The 24,296-nt window shown below is 44.4% G+C and overlaps 1 protein-coding gene across 9 annotated transcripts in view; it reads left to right on the top strand.

Moving 5' to 3' along the window:
* The window catches only part of UROC1 (urocanate hydratase 1), a 424,295-nt gene extending 422,689 nt beyond the window's left edge, over positions 1-1,606 (top strand). For all 9 annotated transcript variants that reach the window (XM_085624432.1, XM_085624429.1, XM_085624437.1 and 6 more), the window contains one exon: positions 1,385-1,606. In XM_085624432.1, the coding sequence (XP_085480558.1) occupies positions 1,385-1,469 (85 nt within the window). In that variant the 3' untranslated portion in view covers positions 1,470-1,606. The remainder of the gene's footprint in view (positions 1-1,384) is intronic.
* The last annotated feature ends 22,690 nt before the right edge of the window (positions 1,607-24,296 follow it).

Genomic DNA, 24,296 nt, shown 5'->3' with positions numbered 1-24,296 from the left:
TTCCAACCGCGGATTAAGGCTGTTTCCCGAGAAATTTCGCTGCATTGGGTAAATGACCTACACACGAAGAGAGAGACTCCTCGGCTGCTCATGATGATCACCGCGCTAAAGGTGCATAAGCTTGAATAGTGCGAGGTATGCTTTGTACCCTGCAAATGCTTTTTTCGATTCTGAAAGTAGAATAAACACAATATACACATCACACAAATGGTAAATGATTAAATAAATGAATAAGTTAAATAGCAAGAAATATTTATGACTGTAATAAATCTTTTCCCAGAATGGTTTCCTTATCTGAGTTTAGTTGAAGTATTGAACCTTTTCCTGCCATGCACCCCAAACTGAAGTTGCCCACTGCACTTGAGTGAAGTCATATTGCAGAATTAGTTTGTTTTCTCAATCATGCAATTGGGGACCGGACCGGTCGTAGGGAGATCTTGATTTTTGTGCCTTCATCCACCGGGACCCAAGTTGTCCAAAACAGACAAAATTCTGTATCACACTCCCATCTGGAATATACTCTCAAAGCATCGCTCACTTGTAAGTGCAGCTCTAGAGCGATCTACACCGCTCATATTTGACTTGTGTGAAGAAAAACTTCAGGCAAAGGTCATAACCAAAAAACACGAGGTTAGTTACCCATCGGAGTTAGACTGTGTCCACACATCTACAAATATTTAACTAAAAAAAGAACCTTCAAAAGTCAAAGGATATCAGTGCTTTAAGTACATGCAAGAGCAAAAAGAACAGATGATGGATGGAATGCTGAACAAATCAAATATTTAGTCCCAGTCACAGATCCGGGTTTATTCCATAGTTTTGTCGCTCACCCTGCCACCCCAATTTGGACGCAGCCATATGCAAACCAGTCTTGACCCTGCTCCCAAAGGGAACAGTCCAGCCCGAACTGCCAGGGAAGGTCCTCTCTGGACTGGAAACAAGCATCCTAGGACCAGTTTCGGGGTATCACCCCGGCTAGCTTGAATCCACTGGCATTCAGCATTCCGTTCATCTGTTCTTTTTGGCTAAGTACATATAAAGCAGAATCAATTAATCTGTTACATGTTGCGATTACCTGCTTAGACTAGTGCAATAATCTACACAGGCCACTAGTCATACATGCTTTGAGTTACTACATTTGAGTGTAAGCTGGGATGATGTACTATGACAGGCAGAAGTTGTAGAAACTTCTTCAAACTGTATTGAGACTCACTGGCTCTCTGCCTGAAGAAGGCACAAAGCTAGCCTGTGCGTCCCAGGGAGAACACAGGCATAGAAAAGTGCTTCTACCTGTATTAAGAACTTCAGAAGTAAGGTTGCGTGTTCTTACAATAGTGGTGTGTATGTCAACTCTATGAATTAAACTGTTCTTGCTTTCTCACAGGTGGCAAGGCGCTGCTGGTCTGGTAACAGGAACGCGCACGAAACCATTCGACGAACCATGGAAGAGAACAGCGGCCTTAAGGTGACTCTTCCTTACCAGGTGGAAGATGAACTTATCCTTCACAAAGCCCTGGGGGAAAACTGATCCCCAAAGTCTTCTCCTTTCGCGACATGATTGTAAATCATTGATTGAATCACCCATAAATGTGAACACCAGCTCCAACCAGTCTGTCTAGTTTTTTATTCTTTTAATTATACTTTTGTTTTTATTTAAATAGTAATTGGTAAATGTGGAAGACTGAAGCATTTGTTTTTGCAGCTAGAACAATGATTAGGAAATCACTACAGTAGACTAACTTGCAGTGCTTTGTGCTTTTAGACTTTATTGCCAATAGATGGATCTGCGTAGATGCCTTCTTCTATCAGGCTTCCCTCATGTTCGCTTTTTATTTGTGTGTTTTTCCCCTTCTCTGATAATAATCACCACCTCCTTGGGTTTGTTTAGATTTAATTAGCAGATAAACATGAAAAGCCACCTGCATTTGGACAGGTGGTAATACATGGTACTATGGTTACCTATATTAAAAAACCAAAGGCTCATCAATTTATCAGCCACTTTTATAATCCACTGAAATTTTCTGAAAGAGATTTTGTAGTGATGTGGAAGATTATAATGTGGTACAATTTGTTAGTGCAATATTTGCACTGAAATTACACCAGATTCTACTCCATTGCCTGCTGTCAGACACGTGTTGGAGAGGGAGAGACAGAAATATATTCTTGTGGGAAGGATAAGCGGCTGGACACAACACAGCCATGGTCCACATGACTATACATCTTGATAGGGACTTGTACACCACAACACATGATAAATGTGATAAACAACTGAATAAAAAGGACCATGACCCAACAACCCTAAATGACTTGAGCGTTGCACTAGAGCATGAAATTGATCTAATAAGAGAACCACGTCATGCTATAATGGGTTTAGAGTATACACTACTGAAAGGAAGGACCAGGGCTCCAAGGGAGTAACAATACATATAAAGGCATGCTATGAATAAGTTCAGGTGCTCCAGACTGCTGGGATAAGAGCAGAATGTTTCTACATTATGCATTTGAAGGTACTTGCACAAGCTTCCTGCTCAGTCATGGTCACAAGTGATCTGTCATATATATCTGTTTCTGGGTAATAGGAATATTGCCCGGCGCTACAGTCTGTTACTGGTACCCACCAGTATAGTAATTGTAATACATGAATACATGTACTGAGACGGTACCAACAACAAACAATAGTAATTCTTGTACTGTTTCCTTATGTCTTTCTTTATTTTTATTCTGTTGAGGAGTCAGTTAATACAGCCACAGCACTACAGCTGATACGTGAGTCGCTCACACTAGTGCTGCTTCAGGGCTGTTAAATATAGAAATTACAAATCTTCGTTTTACATACACAAATTCAAAACATACTCAACACAAATTATAATAGTGTTTCCCTTTCAATAAAAAGTTTTTTACACACACATAAAATTACCTAACCTACAACATGTACATGCATTTTTAAGTATACGTAACACACAAAAATATCAAATTACACTATATTAGATGCAAAACAAATTCAAGGATTCTATGGGATTCTATATTATTCTCTATATACACTTATAAATATCTAAATTCCAAACCCAGGGGTATTTCAATAAAAACTTAATAATTGCCATTTTAGCTCTTCTACTTCAGGTCTATGAAGTTGAGTTACAGTGGTGAGCTATGCATACTCCTTCCTATTCAATTTGAATAATTTAGTGTTAAGTAATTTACCTCTCAAGTTCATTATTGTTCAACAAGCTGAATCCTGTCAATTGAGTCAAATCTCTTCAGTCTGATGTATCTGCATCTGTATATGCATAGCTCACTACTGTAACTCAATTTCATAGACCTGAAGGAAAAGAGCTAAAAAGGCAATTATTAGGTTTTTATTGAAATACCCCATGGGTTTGGAATTTAGGTATTTATAAGTGTATGTAGTGAATAATATAGAATCCTTGAATTTGTTTTGTATGTAATAGTGCAATTTGTAAATTCGCTTTTTTGTATTACATTTGCTTAAAAATGCTAAAGAATGTACATGTAGGTTACGTAATTGTAGAAGTTAGTACAAAAAAAAATGTTTTCTATTGAAAGGGAAATGCTGTTATAATTTATGTAGAGTGTTTTAAATGTGTGTGTGTGTAAAACACTGACTTGTAATATCTAAAGAAGCGCTATTGTGTGCGAAACGTGTCGGTTGTAGTGCTGTGGCTGTATTAACTGACTCATCGAAAGAATAAAAATAAGGAAAAACCTAAGGAAACAGTACAAGTATTACTATTGTTGGTAACTTCTCAGTAAAGTTGTTCACATATATATATATATATATATATATATATATATATATATATATACACACACACACACACACACTTACACATACATACATATATGTGCGTGTATATCTCTGTTTACTATTGAGAGTGAGCACAAGGGCAGTTGCTTCAGTTCCATTAACCATGCATCCTGGCCCTATGTTGCTTAAAGGCCACAAATTCGCAGGGCCTTGCATGCCATTCCACTATTCATGCAGCAGCCTTTTTAGGTCTCGCCTGATCCAGCGCATGCGCTGGTCTGGCGAGACATTTAGTAGGTGCGTTTCGAAAATGCTACCCACCTTTTTGTGCTGGCGACCAGCTACAGTGCACGATGGCGTGCACGCGCACAGCTGCTCCCCGCATTCCCCCCCTTCCTACTCACCCAGCCATCCGGCGCCAGCCTTCAGCACCATACCCCTCCCCCCCGCTGCTGCGCGCGCATCCCTAGTGTGCATCTTCGCAATCACTTTCGCTTTACAGTGATCGCGATGAGGGATTGTCAGTGTGAGACCTCACGCCAGCACACATAATATACCTTCATTTTTGTTTTGAGTGGACTCGATGGGTCACTTAGACGGTCCTTTGTACCAACAGAGGGGATTGCGTGTTAACGCCATTCTTACAGGTTACAGGTAGTCCATACCATAGAGTGCAAAGCTGTGGCCCCACTGTCTGGCCTGACGGAGATCACTTCACCCCGCACTCTCACGTCATTTCCGGTTCATCGCGTTTGTACTTGTAGAGATTCTCGTAGGCTGTTTTGTCCTTTCTTGTTTACTGAGGCGGTGGATTCGACCAGGTTGCGCTAATGTGTTTTTCGAATGGGCCCTTTTCCCCTCATTGCGCTGCGGAGTTACTATGCGCATAACGCAGGCCCCTTTTAACCCTTGTTCCGTGCATCACGTTATCTCACCTACCAGTCAGTCGTGACTCTCCTCAAAAGAGATGTTTTGTGTATCCAGAGGCACAGCTTCAGCACACAGAGCTGCCTTTTCACTTACCGTAGTGCCGTGTAATGCATAGCGTATCCACAATGTTCGCTTTTTGTTAGCACATGTAGTGTGTGTATTAATAGCACCTCAAATCATACTATTGATTTCATAATGCCGGAGAAGCTCCAGGGCTGTTTTTCCACACTGCTTAAGAGAACGCTGAAGCGCAGAACCAGTTTTATTCTTTTTTTTAGTATCACGTGATTTTATGTGCAAGTGCAGCACGCCGTAAACAGGCCCATATTTGCCAACTCACACAGTGCCACCGTGTGACACACATAGGCTCCCCTCGCATGATCACCCGGTGAGGCCCCTATATCACATGTTGACCAGGAAAACGAGCTGAAACTCACTGCAATAGTGGTTTTCCAGCTCATTTCCCGAGGCTTTGAACAGCCGACGTCCATTAAGGTGTGTTCCAGGACATTGGCACAAGCCTCGGCAAACTTTTTGGGGGGGATGGAGTCAGGGGCTTGGGGGCAGGGTAGGGTTCTAAAGTGCCTCTTAGGTACTTCTTGCCTTTGAGGCCCCGCCCCCTCTCACTGTAAGATTTTTGTTCAGGTTGGCAGGTATGCAGGTCCCACAAGGAGATCTGGTCTAATGAACAAAAATTACAATTTTCGAAAGTCCGCAACTGTCACCCTTAAGGGTACTCTGTGGTGCTGGAAACAATTTTCAGGGTGGGTTGCTGATGTTAATGTTACTGCACTGACGTCCGGGGTAGTGAAAAATCGAAGCATCACACAAAGAACAAAGTGTACCAAAGGAGCCTCGTCCATTCAGCATGCGAGGTAAGGGTGTGGTGTGTAGCTGGTGGTGCATTTTAAGAGCACAGGGTCTCACAAATTAATAAAGCATGGTGTGGGAGTTGAGACATTTACATACAGCACATTCTGCATTAAAACACCCATTACATTTGCACAGACATGCAGTTTTACTGATACTTTACAGCGCACAAACAGTAATTTGTGGAAATTGGGTTTCTGTAAATATTTATCATTTACACATAAAGTAACAGTTAAGTATCTTGCTTTCTTTTGATCCTATTAATTTTTTTTTGGTTCGACCAAACTTCTGAATGACAAAAAAGTGCTTAATGTGTGCTTTCTTAACTGCTGATACTTTGAATTATTAGAACAGTACATTTATAGGTATTTACATTTTATGTGTTAGGAAGAAAATTGATACCATACAACCTTTAATTTCACACCAATAAGAGTATCACATAGTTCACTTTACAAAATCCTCTCTCTGCAGTCAGAGGAAGAAAAATGAACATCAATCCTCATTTAAAAGACTAATTAGCAATTTGTTAGTAGCCATCGCCTGGCATTTGACCTATGTGACAGGATAAACAAGCATTTGCAATGCAATAGGTCTCACATTTACGTGAGTTTGAGCTATCGGCATTGTAAATGACAATGCCTTTTATTTATGTTTTGGTTTTTGAAGCATAAATAAAAGGCATTGTCATTTACAATGCCAATAGCTCAAACTCGCGTAAATGTGAGACCTATTGCATTGCAAATGCTTGTTCTGTGATGTGTCCAAGTATGTGCTTATCCTGCCTCACTTTGGTCATAAATCTCAATTCTGGATTATGCGCCTCCCTTTCTTCCTCAGTCACCCTGTTCCTGTGCCAATGTGGTGCATCTGGACCACGGCATCCACCTCATTAGGTGGCTGCAAAGAGTTCATGAACTATCTGCTGGTTGGCCGGGTGACTGTACGACCTCTTGCAACTACTGTGGTCTTTTATGACAAAATGATATTCAGTAAATGAAGAAAGGCACTTTTCAAACCTAAGCACTTGACAGCATCGAGTGAGTCCTAGAGGACTGAGCGAAGCAGTCACCGCCTTACATCTGCCATCATTTGTGAAATAGGAGTCCCATTGTGACAAGTGGAATGGTGTGATGTCCCAGCCATGACATTAGGAGGCACCAGGATTATGCCATTATAACTCAAACCTACTATGGCACTAATAACTGGCACTTATGATCCATATGTGGTGATTTTAATCTTTCTGCACTGTGCATCAGAGGACGTAGAGGGCACCAAGAAATTCAGTGTTGGTCTAAACTGCTGAAGTCCCTTGATCAGTTCTTGGCTGCAACAAATAAGAAAATGTTAGTATATGTCGCAACTGAACCTACAAAAGTTTGAAGTTGCACTTCGAGGTTCTGAGGTTGAAATAAAGACTAAATTCCAAAGAACTAGTAACCACAAAGGAGGAGGAAGATTCGTCATTACTCCCAAAACTCTAGACTTCATCAACCGTAAGAAAAAAAATATGAAAAGCAACTGAGACTTTAATTGGTAAAGATTTTCCGCAAGACGTTTGGAGCCTAACAATACGTGTGTATGAGGGTTAATTATAAGAAGCAAGCCCAGCTCGAGGGCAATGCACACACACAAGTCTTCGAAAGGAGAGGGTATCCGTACGAGTGAATGAGGTCTTTTAAACCCAAACTTTGTCTGCATGTTTATTATTCAAGAGCAAGCAATCAAATGAAGAGATACAGATCCGCTGACATCTTCAACTTGTTTTCCAGGTATAGGGGTATTTGTGTTCACCACCTTGAAGGTGATGCAGCAGAACCTAAAGTAGTTGTCGGTAGGCAGGCGGAGTTCTCGACGCACAGCGGAGATCCTGTTGGTATGATTAGACAGTCATTAGTTGCTGAGTTACTGACGGACGCGGACGTCTTTTCCTGACAACACTAATTTGGGATGATCGTTACGACGGCACCACTCTTTTCCATTGGATTAAATAACTTTCAAGAACAGACGACTCAGAGAGGTGTCGGCTGACACCTCCTTAAATGTGATACCAGGAATCTAAATCATACATTTCCTTGATACCAGGCTGCCATTTTCCCTTCTTTTTCCTGATAAAGACCTGCTTTAGATGCTTACAAACCTGCACTAATCCCTAGGGTTGAAACGTCGACGTTGCTCGCTCAACTTGTCCACGCAACCCCACAATTAGAATAAGGAATATTATATCCTGTTGTGGTTTATGCATTTGACTTTGGACTTTATTTGTAAAACTGCGTCCACTATTGTAAATATGTGTTATATGTGTGAATCTGTGGTCAACACTATGTCACCAAGCATGATCAGTCACTAATTGTTTCACGGTCTATGTGTTTTATTGTTGGACAGTCCTATAAATATTTTATTGATTTATACAAAGAGTAAAAAGGAATTTATTTTCAAAATCTCTTGTATTGGTATGTGTGTGTTTTCGTTTCCTTTATTGAATGATCATTGAAACATTGATCACATGTATTAAGTACTTTTCAAACTAAGATTACGTGACTCCCAACAGAACCATTGTTTTTGCTCTACAAATACACCCAGGTTCTGATCGTTACTGGGTTACCCCATTATCTTTAATGGGTATGATTAGACAGGGCGGTGCGCCTATTGATATGTGAGAAGATCTAGGGCTAAACAACAGATTTGAATTTCCAATCTGGAAAGATAAGCCTTGAATCTTCAGAGTAGCGAGAGTTTGGGGCGAGCATTTTGTCTCTTCTTGGCTGTGTGGGTCTTGAAGTTGTCTGGTTTCAGTTTTGGATTAAAAGAAGGTGGGCCCTATTGGAGAGTTGTAGAGTGAAGTTGTTGAGTTTCAATGTGGAGAGCCAGCTCTACATTTGTTTGCGGTCATTGGCGATGATCTTGAGGCAGCCTTTGATGTCCTTGCCTTGATTTATTCTGCTGAGCAGTCCTTCAGATGGTCATTGTCCTCTCAGATAAACTTGGATCTCAGCTGCAGGGTGGGTTACCTTGCCATTTTGTCAGCCAAGGACTATGTGCGGGGGTCCATGTAGAGAATGAAGATCAATGGAGCTTCGAGGAATCTTAGTTTATGAAAATGTTTGGAACTGGAAGTTCTGCTACTGCTGGAAGGAAGAGGCCCATTGACTGCTGAGGATGCTTGACTCCTGGAAATAACCTTTGGACAACATAAAGGCTGTCTAATACAGGATGACTATGAGGAGCTGAACAGAAAGAACTGAAGTTGGACTTCTATAAGTCGGAGAAGGCTTGACACTAAAAAATGTAACTAACTGTCTTGGGAAGAAGCATCACCTGTGACAGGTGCTGAAAAAAAAGTTCCAACCTCATTTGGCGGCTTTACCTCAAACCCCCGGCAAAGTCACTGCTGTGACCTGGGTGGACTCTGTTTTGGGAGGCATAGGAGAAAGATGCCACCCCTTCCTGTGCAAGCTATTGTGGATAGCCTAAATGTGCGGCCCATCCTCTTCTGAAACAAAGGTGCACCTGTGCAGAGCCGGAGGATGTCAACAGGGCTGGGGCAGAGTCAGCGCTGCCCAGCTATTTTACAATTCAAAGGTACATTGTGCGGCTAAAGTAGCAGGGGCCACAAAAACATTAATTTGTGCCAGTGCCGCTCTACTGATATCTGAGGCAACAATACCTTACCAGCATCATTTTCGTCCTGTAACTGACACCCCTGCAAGCCTTTGGGCAGCTTACTGCATTTCATACTAGCCAAACTATTTGTGAGGAACAGGGGACCCCAGACTTTGACTCTCTGACTCCCTCCCACTAAATATTCCACAGTGATAGCTGTGGGTACATCGCATTTCATCTGTAGGATTCAACTGTGTGCATTGATTAAGTCATAAAGTTGGCCCGCTGTAAACCAGGGCTTTACTGGCTGTAGAGGGCACCGGGCGTTTCCCTGGTGGGCCGCCAGGTTGGGGGCTGGTTTTGGGCCCCTGGGGGCCATTTTTGTAACCGGGGGTTGGAAAATCAGCCCCCTGTCACAAAATCGGCGGTAACCGGCCCTCGCAAACAGCTTGGCTGCACCTCCCCCCAGGGTGGGCGGGCGGGCTGAGTGGTTTCCAGCAGGGCCGGTTTCGGTGCCCAGTCCGGCCCTGCTGGAGACCAGTGAAGGGTCAGCACTGCCAGGCTGTGTGGTGAAGCCTTGTGACCCTGGTCCCCAGGAAGTACACCTGGCACGAGGTTCCTTGCCCCCCCACCCCCCGAATCTGTGCTTATGGTTGGGCACTTTGACCTTCCTCGATCAGAAGGTGACGGAGATGGCAGCAGTGAATATGAAAGACAGACCTGAAGGAAAAGGGCCAGTGTTCTAAAACTTTACTCAGGTTTTATGCAAGGACAGTTAAGAGGAATTAAAGGCTTTAAAGAACATGTTGAGAGCACAGGCTGCACAATGAATTCTTGTCTCTACCCCATGCCTCCTCCCTTAAGAAGCCTTGCACCGCCTCTAGCCACCCTAAGGGGCAAGTGCTGGGTGGATATATTTGGTGTTCAGTTTTGGGTCCAACAGTAGGGTAAGCCCAAGGACACCAGAGGTACAGGCTTGGATTGGTGCAGTTTGAGCCCAGTAACTCCTGATTACCCTGGACTCCTGAACATTTGCCATACAAAGATATTGTATTGAAGGTTTAAAAACGAGAATGTCAAGAATGTATTAAAGAATCAACCATCATGTGGTGAGCTTCTGTCCAAGAATGATATCCATTTTGGAACGTTGCAGTAGAACTGTCACTTAGTGGAGAACTTTTTTTATGAGCGGTGAAAATGTTGCATCGCCTATTGGTGGAATGGGGATGCAACCCACATGGGATACCTGGGCATAATCATCGGAGAGAAGAATTTCTCCTAGTGGCATGGCCGTGATATTAATATTGAGGAATTGATTAGAATGGCTTTCGTCAGATGCACATTGGTTTAGGCGGACATGCAAGTGGACAAGAGCGAGTTGCTATTCGGACCTTGCAGAAAATAGCCACATATTTTATCATTTATATATGCTGGCTTAAGACACTGACTTGCTCTACTTCGTTTTTATCCAAAGATTATGGAATGCAGATCCATGCAGCACCGACCACTGAGGATATAACGATGCTCCTTCCTAATATTTTTGTTAGAGGGTCTGCATCGGTCTTTCGTTTTGGACAATGCAATGCAGCTTGTTTCTAGGGAAATATGTGATGCGAGGACAACTGTTGTCAAACTTGAGAGAATAGCACTTTACCATGGCCAGGTGAAGAGTAAATAGAACTATTAAAAGAAGATATATAGGGAATTAGAACCTGTTACAGAGATCTGCAGGAGGGTATTGGGGAGCCTCTCTTGATCCATGTGGCATGACAAAAAATACACTTTTCAGGATGTTGTGGAATAGGGTTTCTCTAGCAGAGCTTTACCGTGGTTGCTTCCAGGACAGATTCTGGAAGTGATAAGATCAATCTGGAAGTGTTGAAAGGATTTTGTTAGAGGGTGAGAAGTGGTACGGTAGGAGACGAGAACAAGCATTGGCAAAACCAATCAGTTTTGTGTATGTGAGAGATTGGCTTTGTCTTTTAGCCATGTCGTATAGCAGTGTGGCTGCAGTGCAGCATGACTGAAAGTTAGAAAAAAACAATATGCTGCAGCCAGAGCTGGCCACGTTATAGTACATTTTTCCTGGCAGGATGGGAAGTGGCAAGCAACAACTGGGGAAGAGGGAAGGGGTGGGGCAAGCAACTACTGGGCACAAAACAATGCAGGAGGCACACAGAACGTAACAATGTGGGAGGGACAGGGTAAGCAACAATGAGAAAGGGTTGGGTGCAAGTAAAAGAAAGAAAACTTTCTTCTGAAAGTTCGAGCAGTGGATGGACACTATACAAGGAAGCAGTACTTGGGCCATGCTCCAGGGTAGGGAGAAACAAACACTGAGGAAGTAAAGCTGGCATGCGCTGACCAAAGATAAGCAAGGTAATGAGTGATGGTTAAGTCAACCACTGGTAATCAAAGGGTGGGCTCTAAGCCCCTTGTAAGTAAATAAAATGTTGTGCAAAAGACAGTGCATAAGCTATCTCAGGTGAGACCTTAAAACGCAGCATCAACAATCTGTTACAGAGTTATGGAGTGAAGATAAAAGATGTGTGAGTCAAATAACAAAACCAACATTAACTCAGAAGAATATTTTCAATTATTCTGTGCCAAAGGTTGTTATAAATATGGCAAAACATGTCAGGAAACTCCAGGGGTTGTCATCCCAATGTGCAAAGGGAAAAGGAGTACGTTGATGGGGTGGAATATAGTAATGGTGGATGTGGGAAAACAATCATAGCTGCAAATGAAGCTAGAGGCCTGTTGCGGTTAAAGTGCTAACATTGGTGAAATTGTACGCAGAAGGATATATTGATGTTTCATGGCATGAATCTTTTCTGATTTCTCTATTAGTCACTTGTAATTTCCTTTTTCCATTTGCCTGTTCTAGTGGATGGTGTATAAAGTCAGCATTCTAAGGCATGTCATTGCAACAACATCCCTCTACTCCAACCATCATTGTGTAGATTCTAAGTGCCTCCAGTTTATGGAAGGTGCATAGGTTGTGCCTTTGAGTGCTGTAAGCTTCCGGTTGTTAATACAGAGCTTTGCTTCACTCGCTGGGTGTCGTGTGATAAGCTATAGACTGCTGCACTCTGGCAGCCCGTGCCAAGCGCTCTTTCCATATCTCCGAGTTCGTATAACAATACAGCTGGATCCTACTGCTTACAACACACCCATGGCTCTACCCTAAGTAATGTATGTCTCCTGCCCCTTCTTTATTAAGCCCTGCACACTATAACCCCAGATATTAAAATACAGTGAACTATACTTACTCCGCTGTCCACACTCCTTGATTAGTGGGCAAACCCCCTTCATAGCCCATACGTCTGCAAGTGTGGTGAAAGTGGTATCTCCAAATGAGACCTTACTGAAAGCAGAATATGCTACTGGCCCCACTATTCAAACCCTATGGGGACCAGCCTCCCTCTTCTGACCCATACTACATAATGGAATGCCCAGCAAGTGACGTTAGTAAATGGTCCCAAGCAGAAAATGATGTAAGATCCCCCCAGGCACTGTAGACCACCAACATCCCTCCTTACAATGCAATGTCCCCAGAATAACTACAGTAATACCAGGCAGTAAGTGATCTGCTGACCTTGCCATGTGCACCTATAAGGGAAACAGTGTTTCCGAACACGCCTCTAATGACCAATACTCCTACATTGCAAACGAAATTAAGCCACAGAAAAGGACCCTATTGAAAGTGGAATTGGCTTATCAACCTACTGTTTTTAACCATTGTGGGGGGGGGGGGGGGTCCAACCTCAGGTCTTCTGACACATACCACACAATGTGATGCCCAGGAAGTGGAATCTCTAAATGGGAGCAAGCAGGAAGTCACTACTGACCCCTCAGCCAGCACCCTTTGTGGGTCAAGGCACACCTCCACTGAGCCACACACCACAGCAAAGAAAGCAGCAGTACCAGCAGGTTTGTATGATGTGGTGCAACACTATAAGAGCGCTTTGCACAGCCTTAATCAATGTCCTCTTTTAATATTAGAATAAGAGCGCTGAGATATGACCAGATGCAGCTAATCATTTTTAAAAGTCGACAGGTTTCGCCTGTGCACGCTCTTTTGGCTTTGTCAATGTTTTTTTACACATGTTGCACAGCTGCATGATCTGCTGTGCAGCATAAAGTAAATAGATAAAAGCGATATGATGGGGGCAAGTTCGACTGCATCATATCGCTTTTCCCCCTTCAAGCCACATTGCGAGTAGCCTGTGGTGCTTTCCAAAATGTGTAAAAACAATGCGGGTCAAGCAACATGAGGGAAGTGTGAGAGAGGGCGGCTAACGCTTTAAAAAAACAGACAGAGGAAGGGTTTGGGTGCGGGTGCTGGGAAACAACCAACGGACAGTGGGAGGAAAGCGGGGGTGTTTAACAATAGGCAGTGGGAGAAGGGTGGGGGGGACTAACAACGCGCCATGGGATGAGATCAGGGGTGTGTGGGAAAGAAACAATGGACAGTGGGAGGGTTGGGGTGAGGGTGGCGGGGAAAAAAACTACGGACAGTGGGAGGAGGATGGGGGGAGAAGCAACATGAGGGAGGGAGCAGCAACAGTGGTAGGAGGGCGGGAATGAGGAAGTGAGACTGCAGGCACAGGCAGTCCGAGTGCATGTAGTAAAGTAAAGTCCCTGAAGGAGAGCGCAGCCAGTGGAAGGATATTGGTCGGAGACGGGAAACTCAGTTTAATCTATGCTCCACAGCAGAGACACACTCAAAGCCTCATGAGCAAGCCACAGGTGATGACCAATAAGAAGCAAAGAAACAAGAGTGACGTTGAAGCCAACCAATTGTAAGTAATGGGTGGGCTCTAAGCGAGTTATAGGTATTTTATTATTACAAGAGATTTCGCAATCTCTGTGTAGCGCAAAACCTGAACAGGCATCTCCAACCACAGTGTGAATGCCACCAATGAGTGCAAGCTGACACCGCAGCAGGAGTGTCATCAGCAGGAGCTGTGCAATGACTAAAGCAACACCGGTGCATTGGGAGATGACCTGAGTCGGAGTTTGTCGAAGATGCACTTTTGTGATGCTTCTGATATGCTGTTGGGTATTCAGTGTGATGAAGATGTTGAGAAGCTTGAATCGGAGTAGGTCAAAAGGGATCCTGGGAAGGATGTACTAAGGTGCAGCTCTCTTGGGTAGGGGTATTTTTGAATGAGCTGTTGGCAAAGTCTGTAATGTCCTCGTAATAGCAAACAAACCCTCCTGATGGATGTGCATTAAAGATGTTCCCGCAACAATATCTCAGCAGGATATATTTAGATTATTTAGACTGGTATGTACAAGACATTACAAACAACAGCACAAAAAGAGGAGGCTTCAAGTAGTTCTTCTCAAGCGCCTATAGGCGTCATATATTTAGAAGATCAAAGAAAGGATACAATGGTATCCTTGCCCCCATTTCAACTGCCTCTTTTGTCCCACTCTCACCGTCCTCCTGGATCAGGCCACAGATCTTATCCACATGCCAGACTCACTCCCCAGGTTGCCAGACGTGTCACTATACCATTTTGCTACTTATACGAGTGACTGGTTAATTGATTGTATGATACCTTGTAATTCCGACTGTTTACATCCGCGACAGTCTCATCTCCCTGCCCCGCTCACACTTCTCCCCTTCTTCTTTCTCCCCCCCCTCGTGCACTTGCCCCTTTTCCAATCACCTCCTTCGCCAACTAACTCTTCTCTTTCCTTCTCTTCCTCCCGTCACTTAGCGTCCCTAACTACGGCCCCACCGACTGCAGCCCCTCCCCCTGGCTCCCGCACCCAATGAACGGCTTCCCCGTCCCGCCTGCCCCTCCTCCTTAAAATTCGCCCACACGATCAGAACCGCTGTGACTGATCGTTCGAGCACACGTCCGTGGCCCGCTTCGCTGCCGCTGATTTACTCCTGGCACCGGATTCACTCCTCCTCCCGCGCTCCATTAATCGGGTAAGCTTCTCACTCGGACACGGCCTCTCCGCCCACGATCCCGGGCTGTCCTTGATTTAACTTAACTTCTGCCCCCGTCTTTGGTTCTCCTCAGGCGCTGTCCCGCCCTCCTGCACCGCGGCACCAATTGACATTGCCTGCCGCTACCCTACATCATAATTCAATTTTGGTAAGTCGCTTGTTTACATTGCCGTTCTCCACCCACTTCCGATTCCCCCCGTTTCACTCATGTCCAATTCGTGATTTCCCTCTTTTAAATTTCCGCAGACACCCCGGGGAATCCCTGGACCCCCGGTTTGCACCGCGATTCGCCACCAGTAATTCACGGCATTCCAGCTTTCGCCTCACCTCTTGAAGCCAGGTAGGCTCCGATCGCACATTGCCCCTTTCTTTCCTCTTCTTCTCCCACTTTCCCTTCTTCCCCTCCCGTTCAGCCGCCCTGATACTTTTTTCATCCACAAATCACTCCACAACATAGGCATCCCAGGTCCTGATGATGATCCTAAATTGAGAGGATCGAAACGCCGTCGACCACTGTCCACCAGCACCAACTCCTCTGGCGCATGTCCATTCGGTTCACTAAATCAATGAAAAAAAGCAATTATACCATTGAATAATTTGTTGAATGAACCGTTTAACTTGTATATATTGTATATTCTTCCGCGCCGCCTGCTGTGGTTTTCTCACGTTGTCACTAGCGCCGTTACCTCACCAGCACGAGCACTTTACACACGTTCTACACTAGGGTTGCCTTGGTATTGATACCCTGTAGTGCAGTAACTACCATTGTATCCTTTCTTTGATCTTCTAAATACATGACGCCTATAGGCGCTTGAAAAGAACTACTTGAAGCCTCCTCTTTTTGTGCTGTTGTTTGTAATGTATTGTACATACCAGTCTAAATCATCTAAATATATCCTGCTGAGATATTGTTGCACTTACATTGTATCTACCCAGATCTCAGTTGGGTTTACGGGTAATACTCCTGTGATTGTTCGACACTGTGAGCAGCTGCCTAGCTGCGAGAGTAGGTCTTTTTGACCCCCTATCTCCAACTATCTTTAGTTGTTTTCTTTCAGTATTCCTTTCCTGATTGAATATGTCCAGAGAGGCTCCTAGCTACACAGAAGATTATATTCAACGTATCTTGAGCGGCCCTTCTCTCCTCTCCAACGCTGCTTCCTCCCTCTTCAACTACTCCCACCACCAGTTCCTCCAAGATTCTACTCGATAGACTTGAAAAACTAAAGAAAAAACAAATTCGCACAACCCTCCATGCCCGGATGCTCACGGAGTACCTGAAATCAGGAATTATTCCATTAGGCCTACAAATACGCAACGTCCCTGCCATCTTTACCCAGGACCCTAAATTCCGCACTGGGTTCAGTCATTTGGCCACTACTTGCTCCCGCCATTGGATGGTCTTGGGGATTGACACAGCCATAGAACACAGCCAAAAAGAACTAGAAGAGATTGCCGAGATTGAAAAACTCATTCTGGAAGATAATACTATACCTGAAGCCAAAAACTTACTGGACAAAATCAATTCAACCATAAACACTTTCAATACCTTTGAACTCAATAAAAAAGTTACCAAAATACAAAGGGACATAAAATATTACCACATCGACAAAACTCACCCTTACCTGAAAGACGAATTTTACAACACTCTGTACAATCCCCCCAGGACCCGTAATTGGGGCAGATTCAGGAACAACCAACACATCACCTTCTCAGATTCCTCTAATACTTCAATTGAAGAATCGGATCTGAACGAAGAACCCAGTACATCCAGAAATCCTCACAAACTTCCATCTCTGCTACCACCCGGTTTTTTAGAACAAGGCCGCGGACACGGCCAGAACCGTCCACGCACACGGAACAACTACCAAAATCAATTCTCTGGAGAAAGACAAACCAGAAACAAATTCTACCGTTGGGGTCCACAACAATGATCACACCTACAAATAACATGAACAACCCGGACATGATGTTGGAACCGTATGACCTAGAAGCCAGTACCAACCCTGAACTTATCCCTATATTCAACCTTTCTAAACACAATCTCTCTGAAGATGAAACCAATTTACTCAGCAGAGGCTTAAGTTTTGTCCCCACTGAACGGAGTAACTTTATTGACCTACACGCAGACCTGCTACAATTCTTCAGACGTATCAGACTACGACAATTTTTCGCAGAAAGACCGGACACCTTTCAAACCGATGCTCCACGCTTTCACCTCCCTTCCACTTTCCATCCCCCCTCACATACCATGCCTCCAGAAATATTGTCATTTGAGCGATTAGTACTCCATGAGATTGCAGACGTACAAAAAAAGTTTGAATATGTGCCTTACAATCTCCCATTGGTTGAAAAACAAGCATTACTCAACCTCAAGAAGAAATCGGAACTAACTATCAAACCGGCGGACAAAGGAGGAGGTATCGTCATTATGGATAACGACAAATACGATCTGGAAATTAGAAGGCAACTCTCTAATGCGGCCCATTACCGTAAACTCACTTGTGATCCACTTCCGGAACTAAAGAAAAAAATACACCATATTACCAAACTAGCACGAGACAACAACATAATCTCTCCTAAAGATTTCTCTTTTCTCAACAATGCCCACCCACGTACACCTGTGATCTATGTCCTACCCAAGATTCACAAGGACCTCCAGAATCCTCCAGGAAGACCCATTGTTTCCGGTTGCGGGTCTGCACTGGAACCTTTGGGAAAATACATAGATGCCATAATCAAGGAATTCGTCCCTCTCACTGACACCTTCATACGAGACAGTATGGACCTTATAAAGACCATTGAAGACAGACCCTTTGACGTGGAAACCGAATTGATGGCCGGTTTAGATATAGAATCCCTTTACACGAACATCCCCCACGAAGAAGGCTTGGTAACCATCCTTGAATTACTGGAAAGTAGTCCCAAACCTGCTCGGATCCCCACAGATTTTGTCATGGACCTACTACGAATTGCCTTAGAGAACAATTATTTTCTATATAAATATGATTTTTATCTACAAATCAAAGGCGTATCTATGGGCGCGTGCTTTGCCTCAATCTTTGCCATCCTGTTTGTCCACAAACTTGAAACCTCCCTTCTACTCTCACCGAATAACCCATTTAGACACCAGATTTCATTGTGGCGTAGATACATTGACGATGTCCTTTTACTATGGAAAGGAAACGCCGCCACTTTATCATCTTTCATGGAGTGGCTGAACAAATCCCAAACTCACCTACAATTCACATGTGAACATAAAACAAATGATCTGCCATTTCTAGACCTGAACATACACGCAGAAGAAGGCATGATTGGAACGTCACTTTACCGGAAACCAACGGAGAGAAATACACTACTACACTACTCAAGTTACCACCCATGTGGGCTTAGAGACGGACTACCTTATGGACAATTCCTTCGGATCCGCTGGAACTGCAAATGGCGCAAGGACTACTTTAAAGAATCCGATGTGTTGTGCAAGAAACTCATGGATAGGGGCTACCCACGCAGATTGGTTTCACGAGCTCGGAAGAGAGCCTGGTACTGCCACCGGGATGTCTTACTTACACCACACCCCAAGAAAACCAACTCTCGGATACCATTTGTTTCCCAGTTCAGCCCAAGTAGCAATGAAGTCAAGAAAATCATCACACGAAATTGGACACTCCTTCGCACCAACAAATCCTTCCGAGAACCACCCCTCTTTTCGTACAAACGCGGTAACAATTTATCTAACCACTTGGTCCATGCCATCACTTGGCCTAACAAACCTACCACACCTAACACCATTACCTCCAACTGGGGTCTACCACCCATATTGGGCCACTACAAATGCCAATCCTGTAGTGTTTGTGAACTAACGATCAACACCAAGGAGTTCAGGTTCAATAACCAGTCACATGCCCTGAACACTTTTACCAATTGTCGCTCACAGAATGTGATCTATGCCATTGAATGCCCATGCCACCTCATCTACATTGGACAAACGACTCAGATGATTAAACAAAGAATCATTCAGCACAAAAGCAGAATAAACTGCAGAACTACCACAGCACCACTGGTTACGCACTTCTTGGAAAAGAACCATGATGCCCTAGACCTAAAATGGCAAATAATTGACCAACCTCGCCTTCCACCTAGAGGTGGCAATCTCCAAGCTCTTCTAAACAAAAGCGAATGCAAATGGATAACACGCTGCAATTCTGTACATCAGGGTCTTAACACAATTGATGAGTGGAACCGTACCATCCATTACACCACCTGAGACCCTTCTAATTTTTCTGTACCCTCTGTACTCAGGAACTACCATGTTAGATTCTCTACGCCATTCCGGATCAGCCTATAGACCTCATTATAATCCCATAGTGCTGCTTGTAAATAATTGAATTGTTACCATGGGCTTAATGTATTGTGTAAACCCTGAATTTGTTTTTGTTTTTTCCAACTGTCAGCATCCGTCAGCATCCTTGTTTTCCACTATTCCTGCTTGTAAATGTAAATAATCTATATGTTGCCATGGGCATAATTGAACCCTATTTCTGTTTTCATACTGCCAGCATCCGTGGCTTTTACATACCCACACTCCTCCACTTCTCCTTGCCCACATTTCAACTGCCTCTTTTGTCCCACTCTCACCGTCCTCCTGGATCAGGCCACAGATCTTATCCACATGCCAGACTCACTCCCCAGGTTGCCAGACGTGTCACTATACCATTTTGCTACTTATACGAGTGACTGGTTAATTGATTGTATGATACCTTGTAATTCCGACTGTTTACATCCGCGACAGTTTCATCTCCCTGCCCCGCTCACACTCCTCCCCTTCTTCTTTCTCCCCCCCTCGTGCACTTGCCCCTTTTCCAATCACCTCCTTCACCAACTAACTCTTCTCTTTCCTTCTCTTCCTCCCGTCACTTAGCGTCCCTAACTACGGCCCCACCGACTGCAGCCCCTCCCCCTGGCTCCTGCACCCAATGAACGGCTTCCCTGTCCCGCCTGCCCCTCCTCCTTATAATTCGCCCACACGATCAGAACCGCTGTGACTGATCGTTCGAGCACACGTCCGTGGCTCGCTTCGCTGCCGCTGATTTACTTCTGGCACCGGATTCACTCCTCCTCCCGCGCTCCATTAATCGGGTAAGCTTCTCACTCGGACGCGGCCTCTCCGCCCACGATCCCGGGCTGTCCTTGATTTAACTTAACTTCTGCCCCCGTCTTTGGTTCTCCTCAGGCGCTGTCCCGCCCTCCTGCACCGCGGCACCAATTGACATTGCCTGCCGCTAACCTACATCATAATTCAATTTTGGTAAGTCGCTTGTTTACATTGCCGTTCTCCACTCACTTCCGATTCCCCCCGTTTCACTCATGTCCGATTCGTGATTTCCCTCTTTTAAATTTCCGCAGACACCCCGGGGAATCCCTGGACCCCCGGTTTGCACCGCGATTCGCCGCCAGTAATTCACGGCCTTCCAGCTTTCGCCTCACCTCTTGAAGCCAGGTAGGCTCCGATCGCACATTGCCCCTTCCTTTCCTCTTCCTCTTGTTCTCCCACTTTCCCTTCTTCCCCTCCCGTTCAGCCGCCCTGTTACTTTTTTCATCCACAAATCACTCCACAACATAGGCATCCCAGGTCCTGATGATGATCCTAAATTGAGAGGATCGAAACGCCGTCGACCACTGTCCACCAGCACCAACTCCTCCAGCGCATGTCCATTCGGTTCACTAAATTAATGAAAAAAAGCAATTATACCATTGAATGATTTGTTGAATGAACCGTTTAACTTGTATATATTGTATATTCTTCCGCGCCGCCTGCTGTGGTTTTCTCACGTTGTCACTAGCGCCGTTACCTCACCAGCACGAGCACTTTACACACGTTCTACACTAGGGTTGCCTTGGTATTGATACCCTGTAGTGCAGTAACTACCATTGTATCCTTTCTTTGATCTTCTAAATACATGACGCCGATAGGCGCTTGAAAAGAACTACTTGAAGCCTCCTCTTTTTGTGCTGTTGTTTGTAATGTCTTGTACATACCAGTCTAAATAATCTAAATATATCCTGCTGAGATATTGTTGCACTTACATTGTATCTACCCAGATCTCAGTTGGGTTTACGGGTAATACTCCTGTGATTGTTCTACTATTAAAGATGTTCCCAGCACCACAAATTCAGGATTGGCTAATACAGGATTCGTTTTTTCCATCTCCTATAATTCATCGCTTATAGAATACTATGTCCTCTGGGGTACACCTGTATTGTATTGTATTTTTTCTTATGACACATGTGTAAATTGTGTTCGATAGACCACCTGTATTTCTCTCAAGCTTCACTGCGACTTCCACAGAAATGCACTTGAGTAACTTGCTGTTTTTTTACTTCTTTTTGTATTTCTCATGGTTTTTAATATTTGTCAGTGTTCTTGTGTTCCTTATCATTTTACCATTGTGCCTATTATTTAATCTTTTACTTTTTTGAAAATTCAATGAAAACGATTTGAGATAAAAAGATGTCCCCAGCACGTGAGAGAAGAGTGATCTCTAAACATGGCGAAAATTCGAACATCAGAATATACGTGCCTATAAAATCCTCATTCGAGGGATGGTGCGGATGCGAACAAAAAACATACAAACCATTGACCCTTCCCAGGGATAGTTACCTGAGCAACAGTGGCGCCTCTCAGTATAATCCTTGTGACACATGAAATCGGATGACATCACAAGTTGCCAAATCAATGAGACTTTACTGATGACATACCACTGATGCGGTACTGCATATTTCGTGTTAGGGACATGAAATGCAGATGTTGAACCAACACCCAAAATGTGTTTCAAGCCAGTTACCTGGGGCCTGGACAACTCCAGGGCAGTTAGGCAATGCTTGTAGTAAGGACTGTCTACTGCCTAGGCAATGCATATGCCAATGCAAACTCACAGAAATGCCAAGTGAGGGTGGTCGAACAATCAAGGTATACCCTTGGAGGCTGGTGTGGATGTAGAACCTCTACTTCTGGCCGGGCGAGTGTTAACACAAGTATCAGCCTGGAATAAGCATTTTATTGCATTTAACAACTATGTGCAGGAATTGTAAGGGGTTTTATGCATACAGATATATTTGAGGTCCTTCCAGTAAATGCAGTTCCACCACTTTCTCTGCTTAATCAGGGTTAATGCGCACATGAGATCAGTGCTACGATGGCATCAGCATGTTACTTAAGATGTAGCCAACTACAGAGTCTGCTTTTAGTATTTGCACTGGTGAATTTGTATATTACTAACTGTAGACACTTGTGACTCAGTTTTGTTTGAGGCCATCAGGGCCTGTGGAGACCGACTGTGCCACACAGTCTTTCAATGGTGGATGGCAAGCTGTGCAGTGCCAGTCATCTTATGGTGGTGTAAGTGTAGGCACTGTGGCTCAACAGATGGTGCCAGAGAGTTGTGACTGAAGTGGAAGAGTCATGCTGGCCTCATGAACAGTCGCGGGCATGCAGGAGAGATGGCGTCTTCTGTGTCGTTTGCAGCAATCACTCCACAGATGCTGACTCTTGAGAGCAGCTTCAGGTTGAGTCGCAGAGGGTCTGTGGGGTGTCCTGCAACCACACATGGTGTCACTTGCAGGGTCACATATAGCCTATATGTTTGCAGTAGCTTACAACAATCATGCGCAACATGACAATGTGCCCCTCATATGGTGACATGCCAGCCTGAGGCCTGCTGGGGTCAAGGCTCGCAATTAAGGGCATAACGGAGGCCCACGGACTGCGGTTGGGGCCCCAGGGCTCCTCGTTGTGGAGGGGACCTCCTCACCTCCCAAAGCCATGACATTGCATGTCTTACAGAATGCGTGCAACGGCATGGACTAAGAAATGGGTAAATACTTGGGAAAGTAACTCTGAATTCCCAGCAGGCCTCCAGCAGCATTGGGGAACCCTATTGAGCCCAAGGACAATGACTATGCGTGCGATCTGGGAGACGAATGGGTCAGCGGGGACCATCATTTTGTGTCACGCCACTGCTCGCAATGGTGATAGGATATTTGATGGCATCCGTCTTTGGGTGACACGTCTTTCACTGGGAATCTCAGTGCATTTTACTGATGGATCCCTTCAACTAATGTTTGAGGGGTTTTGAAAAACATTTTATTGTATATTTCCTTTGTGTATAGCAACATCACACACAACAATAATTTAAAGAAATTGTATCCATCAGTTTGCGATTTTAATAGCTGACATACCATTAGGAATGATTTTATGGTTTGGTAATCATATACATTGAGTCTTGACCCACAGTACCCAGGTGCCACTGGTCTTGCCCATTCCCTTTGTCCAGTACCCCAGCACCCACTAGTACATGAACGAGTCTTCCGCCATATTCCGTGCCAGGGTCCCAGCTTGTGTTCACATGCAACACTGCCCTGGCAGGCCTACGATCATTTACTGGGGTGCTCTGGGGGTGGCTATGTCCAGTAATCCGTACACATTCCAAAATATCTCCCCATGCCCCATCCATGCCGTTCACAAAAATGTACTGGGCACATGCCTTGTTACCAGTACAGCAACCCTAGTACTTGGTGGACACAAGCTTCAAATGCACTGCGTTTTCCAAACTACATCGCTTCCCATGACTCTTTTCTGATGGACTAGTAAGCTTTGAAAAGTCTGCCACGCTCACCTTGAAGCCTCGTATATGCCAGGCTTAGCTATGCAGACCCAGCTGCTTTCACCTCTGAGAGGCCAGTAGTCACTTGTACGTATGGATATGGTATTTCTGTAGCTCAAATCTAGCCAAAAGCCAGTAGAGCGCTGTAAATGGACAAAGCATAAAGTCAACGAAGCCAGGTTCTGGATCATTAATGAATTGTGATGTAGTTTCTTTAAAGAAGTGAGCCTTCAACTCTTTCCTAAATCCGGGTTGGGGCTGTCCTCATGGATATGGGGCTGCTGTTCCAGGTCCTGGGTACATAGATGGAATGGGTCGTCTGCTGTCTTATTTTTTCTTTTTTACACTTCCAAGTATGCAGGCTGATGGTGTCCTAGCTGTGGGTAAGATGAGAAACACCAGAGATGTTGAGCTTGTCTGAAAGATAAGCAGGGGTTTTGGTTAAGGTGGCTTTGTAAATGATGCAACTGGTTTTGAACACGGTGCAGGCAGGCAA

The sequence above is a fragment of the Triturus cristatus genome, chromosome 9 (genome assembly GCF_964204655.1).
Source record: "Triturus cristatus chromosome 9, aTriCri1.1, whole genome shotgun sequence".
NCBI classification, from domain to species: domain Eukaryota; kingdom Metazoa; phylum Chordata; class Amphibia; order Caudata; family Salamandridae; genus Triturus; species Triturus cristatus.
This window is presented reverse-complemented; position numbering and strand designations above follow the sequence as displayed.